General features: G+C 34.0%; 1 protein-coding gene across 1 annotated transcript; it reads left to right on the top strand.

The window, feature by feature from the left end:
* Positions 1-21: 21 nt before the first annotated feature.
* Positions 22-6,539, top strand: LOC132182494 (DNA-directed RNA polymerase III subunit rpc3-like; the record flags this gene model as incomplete). The annotated part of the gene is given in 5 exon segments (XM_059595756.1): positions 22-59; positions 143-235; positions 1,454-1,537; positions 5,165-5,314; positions 6,197-6,539. Coding segments are annotated over 5 exon segments (530 nt in total), but the record flags the coding sequence as incomplete, so codon positions are not given.
* Between the last annotated feature and the right edge of the window lie 3,876 nt (positions 6,540-10,415).

Here is a 10,415-nt window from a genome sequence, read left to right on the forward strand (position 1 = left end):
GCATTCATATTTCTTCTACAGATTTGAAGAAAATTGTCGAATTAGCACAGAATGATGAGGTTTCTTGATAAGTGTTGTTTCAAAAGATATGAAAATCCACGTTTCAGTCACTAAAAGCTGTCTTACATTTTCTACACTGCAGGTGGAGTCAATTGTGTTGAAAAGATATGGAAGGAACGCTTATAAAATGTTCAGATTACTGTCAAAAACTGGTTGCCTCGTTGAGACCGAGAAGGTAATTGTGAATTTATATTGATAAATTTTCTTTGAGTTCTGCTACAAGTGGCCCAAAATTAAAAATCTTATGTTGGCACTTGGCTGTCATTCAACATAAATTCCTATGTTGACAATGTGCTATCTTAATGATGGACATGGTTACAATCTTTTCCCCTACATATTGTGATGTTGGATATGCATGTCATTCCTTTTTCCTAAGATTAGGTTGTTATTTATCTCAGTATGATTTTATTGTCTATCAATTTATAGGTTTCGCTTTTCATACTAGATGTCAGCTTACACATACCTTTAACCTATCAAAAAGTCATGTAATAAATCTGGTGTAGTTTTGTGTATCCTTCATTCTTCTTTCTCTGCGTTGCAGGATCTGGTCCTCATACAATCTATAGTATACATGTCTTTTGGCTACCCCTTTGACACCCAATTTTCCTGGTGTAGAATGGTCCTCACTTGAATGTGGAATGCAAGTTAATAGGTTAACAAGATACATATGATAAGAATTAGGTGCAGGATGGTGCTGGCGAATATTAACGACAATATAATTAGGAGAGGAAATAAGGAACACAAAGGCCATGAAATTTCTGTCTAGAGGTTGGTTGCTGCTTATAAGGGTGTTTCTACTTGCATCTCTTTTTTTTTTTTTTTGTAAGTAGTTTCTACCTACATCTTTGTGCCATAGGATTCTTGCGAAAGTTGAGCCATTCAAAATTTTTCACTTATTAAGCTTGAGTCATGTTGGAGATGACAAACTTCATCTAAAAAATGTGCAATAAAATGGAAAAACAATTTCTGGAGAAGAATGCACTTGAGGAAATAGTTTTCTGCATTCCCGATTCAAAATTTGCGATCGTAGCTTACAATTTTGATATTGTAGGAGATTGATGCCTACACTTTAAACTACACTTGATGCACATTTTGCTTTTTCACTCCATGTTGTCCAACGCTCCCACTGCATGAGATTAAGAGTGGGATAGCAGGAAACATACTGAGATTGATTTATTTTATTTGCTTAATATGATATGATCTCTGTTCCTTATGCGGTGCAATTTCTGTTTGCACTCTTTACTTGAAATGATTTTTCTTTTACAGTCATCTTTATTTTCTCCATGGCCTTTGTTGGAGCAATTGCTTCTCAGTGAAACTTGTGCAGATAAGTCAGATAGAATATTGTTGGTATGATATTCAGGCAAATCATTTTTTTTCTTTTTTTTTGTAGATTTCAGATACCACATTTGTTGAAAAGAAGGAAGCACCCAAGATGCTTTTTAAGCTGTGGAGTGATGGGTACTTGCATATGGAGGTAAACAGCTGTCATATTTTGCATGCGCACACACAAATTAATATAATATTATAGCTCAGATATTTTGGAAATACTAAAACTACCTAGAAGGTCCTGAATGCTTTACTTTCTAAAGGCTTGACTTTTTTTTCTTTTTAATTTTAATGCGAGTTGCTCTTATTGGGATTTTTTTGGTGAAGTCATCAGACTAACAAACTTGGATTGATTGCTACTAGGATTTCTCCAGCTGAATCTTCATGACATGCAAAAAAATCAAACAAAAAAAGTACAAGGTAATAAAAGGGTAATATAGGTATTTCAAGTAAAAAAATAGCACGTGCGGGTCACATGTGCAACTTTCCATGCATTTTAACGCCAAAATCTAAAAAAGGGTATGAATTGCAAAAAAGTTATAATTTGAAGGTGCTAAGTAACATTTATATTCATTTGGAGGTGTATTTGCCAAAGGAGTGTCAGTTTGGGAGGTGCAAGTACAATTTTTTTTTAAATACGATCACATAGGTGCCTCTTACTAGGTATTTTGCAACAACTTATTGCCTCTTTTTCTTTTTGATGACCTCTTTCTCTCTATCTCTTGCGTGGGTACACTTTACATGGTGTTTGGTTAAAGTAATCTAACATCCCACATTTTCTGGAATGTGATTGCCTCAGAATTTGGATTCTCTAGAATCTGGCCATTTTCATGTTTGGGAATGATTAGGAATATGGTAGGATTTTTCTGTAGGAATTATTTATAAAAATCCCTTTGTCCATCTCATTTGGTCTATCTTTCTCACCTTCCTCACAGTACCCAAAAGGTGTCTTCCATTATGCTCTTTGCTAGAAAAATGCTTGCCCATACGTCCGCTATAGGAAGCTTTTCTTGTAGGCCTTTTTGGCCTTATTGTACTGACTATATTTCATTAGAAGAAGGATAAAAGTCTTCAAAACTAGACGAAGCCTTGTAAGATCCAATCCTCAAAAAAGTGCCATGAAAATAATTGGATATTAAACCATGTTTCATTGTAAAAATTCTTAAGGGTTTGTTTGGGATTGCAATTTTAATAAGTACGATTTAAAAAATTTCGTTTTTAAAATCTCTACTTTTTAAAATTGTAAATGCGTTTGATAAAACATGTTAAAAAATAATTTTTTATCAAATATTTGTTATGCGAAATCTTGATTTTGGTTTAAATTCACGCTTTTTAAAACAAGCACCCCCTAGTGTGCTTATAGAAATCGCAGATTTTTTTTCTTATTTTAAATGAAGTGCTTTTTAAATCGCAATGCCAAATGCCTTACGTTTTGCAATATCTTGTAAAAACGCAAATTATTCTTGCGAAATCGTAATTCCAAACGCACCCTAAGACAAATATGACTTTCAGTTAATTAGGCCCCATGTAACCCCCCTTATAGACATTGAGAACGATTCCCGTTACATAGAAAGATACCACACAGAAACACTGGCACACATGCATTGCATTTTTCCTACTTATAATGATAATTTTCTTTAGCTAATTCCTTGTGAAAGGTTTGCCAGATATTGATTTTTTAATTAGTATTTACTTCAAGCTCTTTCAATATAGTCTTCCTTTTGCTCTTAATTAGTATAATGAAAATGTATGAGATATGGGCATTATTATCATTTAAAAGAAAGAAAACATTCATAAAGCCAAGGGAATGTAGATTCACAACTCTCTAGAAAGGAATCCACATACGTTTACATTTTAAATAAGCTTTAGTTATCAATCCAGATACCCAAGGAAATGTGGTTCCCTCCTAACCCCTTGTTTTGTTATTACATAACAAAGAACCCTAATTATTTTCTAACTAAAGCTTATTTAAAAAAAAGAAATTGGTAGCTTTATGAAAAGCTTAACACTGTAGTTCAATTATACTTACGGACAACGCACATAGATAAAACCCTAGTATATGTGTTTGTGGATGTAATATACGTTTAGAAAACAAATTATTGGTTATGAGTTTGTAGGTGTATTAGGCGGAACAAGGCCTCTATGAGAGCAGCTTTTGGACAAATTAAGAAATTAAAAAAAATCATTGTAGTAGATTGGTACTGCATGTGTAAGGAGAGGAGAATCCGTTGACCACCTCCTACTCCATTGTGAGATAGCTAGTGCCTTATGAAACTCTATTTTTGGGTTAGCATCGTCGTGTGAGAGTGTAACACTCTAGTTTCATTTTGGAAAGATGAGTAACTAACATAGAGTAGGTGGTTTATAAATAGACTCATGGGTAGTAGTCACACATTGTTTACTCATTAGGTGAAATTAGGCTTCATTAAGTGATAATAGGGAAGTTGCAAATTGCTAGTTATTTTGGGTTGATAGCGACAATGTTACTAACGCTTTCCTTGAGTTGTTACTCATGGTACCAGAGTCACCTTGTAATGGAATGTGGTATTGTCAGCATCTTATGACGTGATCCTTAACGAGGACGTCATGTAACACCCTAATCCCATATTTAAGTTGTCCATATGCAGTAGGTGGATTATAGAAAGTTTCCCACGTAGAATGTATGGTTTATAGAAAGACACTCATGTGTGCTAAGTACCACATTGGTTACTAGGTGAGACTGAGCATTGTAAGTAATTCTAGGAAACCTCCAAATTGACTAGTTCTTTTGAGGTGATAGCACAAATGTGTCTTAACGCTTTTTATTTTATTTTATTTTTGGGCCATTACAAATGATATCAAAGCTATGTTGTAATTCCATGTAGTATTGTTAGCACCTCATGATGTGGTCCTGTTAGGGTTTAAGGGAGAGTTTGTAACACGTCAATTCCATATTAGGAAGAGGAGTTGCCCACATAGAGTGAGTGGTTTATAGAAACACTTATGGGTGCTAAGTCTCACATTGCTTACTTGTTAGGTGAAACTGAACTTTATAAGTGATTCTCGAGAAGCTGCAAATTGATTTGTCTTTTTGAGGTAATAGCGCAGATGTGACAAACACTTTTCTTCGGGTCGTTACACGTCAGGGGTTTAAGAAAAAAAAAGGGGGGGGGGGGGAGTTTGTAACATCTCAGTTATTTATTGGGAAGATGAGTAGCCGACATCGAGTCTGGTTTATAAAGAGACATGTGTGGTAAGTCTTACATTGCTTACTTAATATGTGAAATTGGGCTTTATAAGTGATTTTAGTGAAACTTCAAATTGACTAGTCATTTTGGGGTGATAGCGTAGATGTGGCTAGCATTTTTCCTGGGTTATTACAGAGAGATCTCCTCGCTTGTTGAAGAGCACAGTTTGGTGATCCTCAAAGTGAAGCTATGTTGAAGATGATTTTGGATTCCACTTTGTATAATGTGGCGCATTTGGAAATAAATAAATTACCGGAGCTTTGAAGACAGTGAGAGAACGGTGCAGAGCTAGAAGCCTTCTTTTTCTATACACTTTCTAGTGGATGTCTGCATATGATTGTTTTCATATTTCTAGTTTCCATGACTTTTTTGACCTCTTTTCTTTTTTTGGTTTAGTATTTCTCTTGTATACTTGTTTTGTACTTTGGTGTGCTCTTTGATTTTTAATGAATATAGTTTACTCGTCACAAAAAACGAAAAAAAAGAAAAAAAAGAAAAGAAAGAAGTTTGTCGTTCTTGTTTATGATAATGTTTAATTCTCCTTGCAGAAAATAACTGTTGCGGCAGCTAGACAATCACAATTCTTGTTGTGGAAAGTTAATAAGCCCTCTCTACAGGAACATGTACTAGACGAGATGTTCCATGCTGCTTTAAACTTGAGTAAACGAGTGGCTTATGAGCGTGAAAAGGAAAAAGAGGTCTGTTGAACATGATTGCTAATCCTCTTGGGTGCCTTTCTTTGAATTTCTATGTATGCTACCTTTGATTTTTCCTTGTCAAATTCTTTTTGGAAGTGGTAATTTTTTTTTTTTTTTTGAGGAATGGCTCATACTATTAGGTTCACAGCTACATGCATTTAGCGAGGAGTTCCTTATTGAGTTATACGGGTTTATGGCTATTTAACTACCTGATGGACCTATAATCGAATTGATTGATGTTCAATTTAAATGGGCCTATCATGAATTCTGCAATATGATTATTTTTTATAAGAAGATTTATCATTAATGGTAAGGGCTTTGGTCTTATGGTATTTCCATAGTCTAAGGTTCAAATCTCTTTAGGTGCAAATAATTTATTGCAGCCAGTGTGAATGGAGTGCTTTACATGGGTCTGAAGTTTACCCAACAAGTATAAACAAATGAAGTGGCTTGTTGGGAGGGATTCCTTGTCATAGGAAAAGACAAAAGATTTATCATTAATGGTCATGTGGTGATTGGGGGATCTTAAGACACCTTACCATTCCTTGATACAAAATTTAGATTGTAAATAATTTTGTTCTTTTTTCTGTTGTCCTTTTTTTGCGGTGAGTTAGGTTATAATTTAAATGGCCATACACATGTTACTGTATAAATAGAGTTTGTGAAGGCTCCAGGCTAAAGATTTTCTCCTGAATAGCATCATTGTCTTTCTCTTTTGACATTGTTGCATTTGGATGTTAAAAATCACTTCATTGTGTCTTTGGATCTTCAAATTCCTCTGTAAAATGAAGTTGTTGAATCGAATGCGCTATTTCACCTTGTTGCAACCAGTATTTGAAATTTGTATGTACTAACAATTTGCTATGCAAAACCCTCTTCCAGCTTCTAAACCTCCCAGCAGACAAACAAGTTATGTCACGAGAGGAAAGACATAAGCGACGAAGAAACGTGGCGTTCGTCCTGGAATCATCGCTGCGGGAGCTTGACGATGCTGTCATGCTTTTCCATGATTTTGAAGAACCATCACTGCTGAAGCTTAATTTCTGAATGCAAGTCCTATGGATGTGTTTCTGCTGACATTTCTTTAAGTGAAGGTGGAATAAGTTTTACGTTTAAACCGTTCAATACTTGAATTAGTGTATATATATATATATTTCTTATTTTACACTTGAATAAATAATATTCCATTTATGAAAGAAAAAAAATAGATTTATCTTTCGTCCCACTCGTAATTTTCACTTGTTTTCTTTCTTCTGTATAAGTTCTATGTGCATTGTGGAATCTAAATTATTACAAACACCAAATCATTGTATGTCAAGAGTGAAGAATTGTCGATCTATCAAGTTTCACCAATTTTCATGTACTAAATGCAATGATTTTTTATGATGAACCCTTTCAAGTTAGGATTACTTTGTGTATTCACGTCTGTTGGATAAACCTCGGATTCATGTAAAGCACCTCCTTCACGGATTGGGCAATCGACCCAAATAATTGTTTGTATCCAAGAAGATTCGAACTTTAGACTTGGTGGAATGCCACAAGAACAAGGTTCTTGTCACTTGAGTCAACCTCTTGAGGTTAAAAGCTTGATCTTATCTTTTTCTGCTATACCATATAGCTACATCCCCTTGCACTAAACGATATGATAAATCACACTACATAAGTTTTGGGGGAATTACTTGGCTGATCTACTCCTTGGACGATTGTCTTTTCTTTTCTTTTTTTTATTAAAAAAAAAATCGAATTTATAAAGATTTTTGTTTTTGTTTTTGTTTTTTTTTTTTTGGTTTATTTGTTTTATTATTATTTTTTATTGACTTTAGGGCGGAGCGGATATTGACAAATTTTTATAGTTCGAAAGAGACATTGACATAATCAATAGTTTGAAAAAATATTAATAATGAGATGGTAGTTTATAGTAGGTTGAAGATGATGAATGTATTTTTCTAAATATATCACTTGCAATTTTATCATACTTGTAACTCTATCATCACAAGTTACTAGGTAAATAAAAATACAAAATAAAAACATTTATTAGATAAGAAATTATGCAGGTCTTCTACCCCGATTTGACGTGGCTGCCACTTTGGCATTGTACCAACCAATTTTATGAAAGACATGTTAGAAGTGTGATTCAGTCACAACGTAAACCTAACTTTGGCCAAACTTTTAAACCAAATTTATCTTTCTCTAGTTTAACGCTCTCTCTCCTTCACAGACAGTTTTCTTTTTCTTTTTTTTTTTTCAAAAAAAAAAACTTAAGAGAAAAATTGGATCAAATTTGGGTTTAAATTGTGCCTTTATCATTTTTCGACATGTTACCAGGTTTTTTTTTTTTTTTTCCTTGGCTCCAACTTATTATGGCCCAATTAGGGCTTTTGAAAAAAAAAAAGAAAAAAGAAAAAAGGAGGAGATAAAGACGTGTCATCCCAAGAAACTGTTCAATCCTATTCCAAAAGCCCTAATTGGGCCATAATAAGTTGGAGCCAATCCAAAATTTAATTGGGCTCACTTCAAATACTAAGTTATCCCATAAATTCCATCAATACCCTCATCTGGTCCAACAATCATTCTAGAGAAGCCCAGCTATGCAGCAACCACCCGATTTTACAACTCTATTGATGACTTGAGCGTGACCTTCACATGAAACATTCTTTATCTTCTCCATTCCTGATTTATATATTAACAAGAGATAATTCTGAATTTTTTATTTCATGCCAATAAAAATCCTAATAATATATTTGAATAATGTTATGTACTAAATTCTTATTTTAGTGAGTTAATATGACGGTGACAATTATCCCTTTTTGATTAGAGGCTGAATCAATTATCAACAAAAGAATTAGGCCAAAAATTAAAATACATTATGAAAAAAATAAAACTCCTATCGAAGAGAAGAAAATGAAAGCCTCGCATAAAAATTCTCATAGAATCGAGAATGAAGTTTTCATTATGTACATGCCACATCATGAATTAATAACTGCATCCAATTTCCATTAAAAAAAAAAAAAAAAAAAAGAAGAAGAGAGAAATAATAAAAACCATTCTCTCAACTATCTATGTGTAGTGAACGAGTGAATATGTCATTGAATTTTTGTAGGACTCATATGGAGGCATGCTAGACACCTTTCTCTCTACCATCTCTTTTTGCAAATTTAATGGATCTACATTTGGATTTGTAGACTCATGTGGATCCTACAAAAATTCAATAGTAGATTCACTTATTTATTACATGGCTAGAGATGGTTGAAAGATGATTGAGAAAATGATTTTTATCATTTCTCGACCCATATGAGTCCACAAATTCAATGATGGATTGATTAGATTTGCAAAAATAGATGGTAGAGAGAATAATGTATAACATGTCTCAAAAAAAAAAAAAAAAAAAAAAAATGAGGCATGTTACACAACCATCTTTAAACCAACTTTTTTATAAATTCAATAGTAAATTCATCCATTTACTATGGAAATAGTTAAAAGATGGTTGAAAAAGAACGAATTCTATTATTTCTAAAAAAAATCCCAATTGTTTTGAACTTTTTAATTTTAGAATGGAATATTATGGAATCCCCATGAATAGGATCAAAGTGCACCCCTACATTGGTCGAGCGAGATGTGGGTGGAATGAGGGTGTAATATGTACACACACGATTGTTAGGGATATTTCCCCGACCCTGGGATGTGAGGTCAGGTTCAGAAGAAGGTACATGTAGGAAGCATCTTGGGAATAGGAGCTTCCCAGGAACTGAAAGCGGTTTCGGATGCAAATGTCTGGGTCAATGGTGTCTTGGAAAGGGTGCATGCATCCTCACCAAGGAAAGTATCTGGGGAAAGATATGAGTGGATTTGTATCCCCCGATTTGCTGGGAATGCTATAATAGACGTAGATTAATATGTTCTTCAAATAAGGATGAGATTGCATAAAGGCTCTATCATGCAAAAATCACTTTTCATATCAAACCCTTGATTCTCGGCAAAAGATATCATGTGTGACTCAAGAACCTAGTTACATCACATACAAACACTAGACTCAATAATTGGCATTAGGCATACACTTGAATCAAATGAGCTAACTTAAGCATCGGAAGATCAAATTATCTGCCGGAGCATCCCGATGAATTCTCTTAACAATCTATTATTTTGCATGGATTTTGGAGCATAAAGACGAATAAAGAAGATTGAATCACCTTGAAAAAAGCGTTTGCTCCATTTCGGAAACTGTACTAAAAACTATAATTCTATTGAATTTTGATTTGACAAGAGTGACGTGGCATTACTGATAATTTAATGAAAATGGTTGGGACGATTGCGGCGGGCGATTCACATGATAAATGTTGGGGCTATGCCATAAAAGCACAGAGGAATTGTGGTCCAAACACGTAGTGAGAGTGAGATATACCCAACCTTCCAAAAAAAAAAAGGCATTGTGAGATTGAATCTTGCCTTCCACGTGCTTATAGCCCACCACCTTTTTGTTATTTCCTTATCCATTTCTTAACATGCCAGTGTTTCCAACGTGCTCTAAATCACAGCTAAATCAGACATTTAAGGAAAGTATTCAAGGAAAAGAAAAACTTTCCAATTCGGTGTTGATTAGTATGAGTAAATTGAATTCTTTATAATCGAGGTTGAGTAGTTGAATATCTAGGGTTTCTTTTCTTTTATTTCACGTGACAGTTTTTAGGTGGCGGATGATGTTTTATTAGAAAAAAGCAAATGCCATGAAAAGGACACCGTCCAATTCACCTTAAATGCATAGGTAAATCCAAATTGGACTAAAGATGAACAAATTCAACTTTGTTTTCACTTCTTTTAATATTGTATTTTAGCTTGGAAATATTTTCCCTGATGGTGGATTTTCGTTACTAAAATATGATTTTTCCGGATTTGTTTTTGTTTTAGTTTAAAAGAGAAATTAAAAAAAAAATTACAGCTTTTCATACTTTTAAGAGTAATGGTGTACTTTTAAAATTTTTAATACTTTTAATACTTAGCCCATAGGAAGATCACTCTCTATGGGCTAAGTAAGAAGCCGTGTTCAAGCTCTCTTTTAGATGGAAGCATCCACTTCACTTTGTCAAACGCCTTTAGTCAATCCTCT

This window comes from Corylus avellana, chromosome ca5, assembly GCF_901000735.1.
Source record: "Corylus avellana chromosome ca5, CavTom2PMs-1.0".
NCBI lineage: Eukaryota > Viridiplantae > Streptophyta > Magnoliopsida > Fagales > Betulaceae > Corylus > Corylus avellana.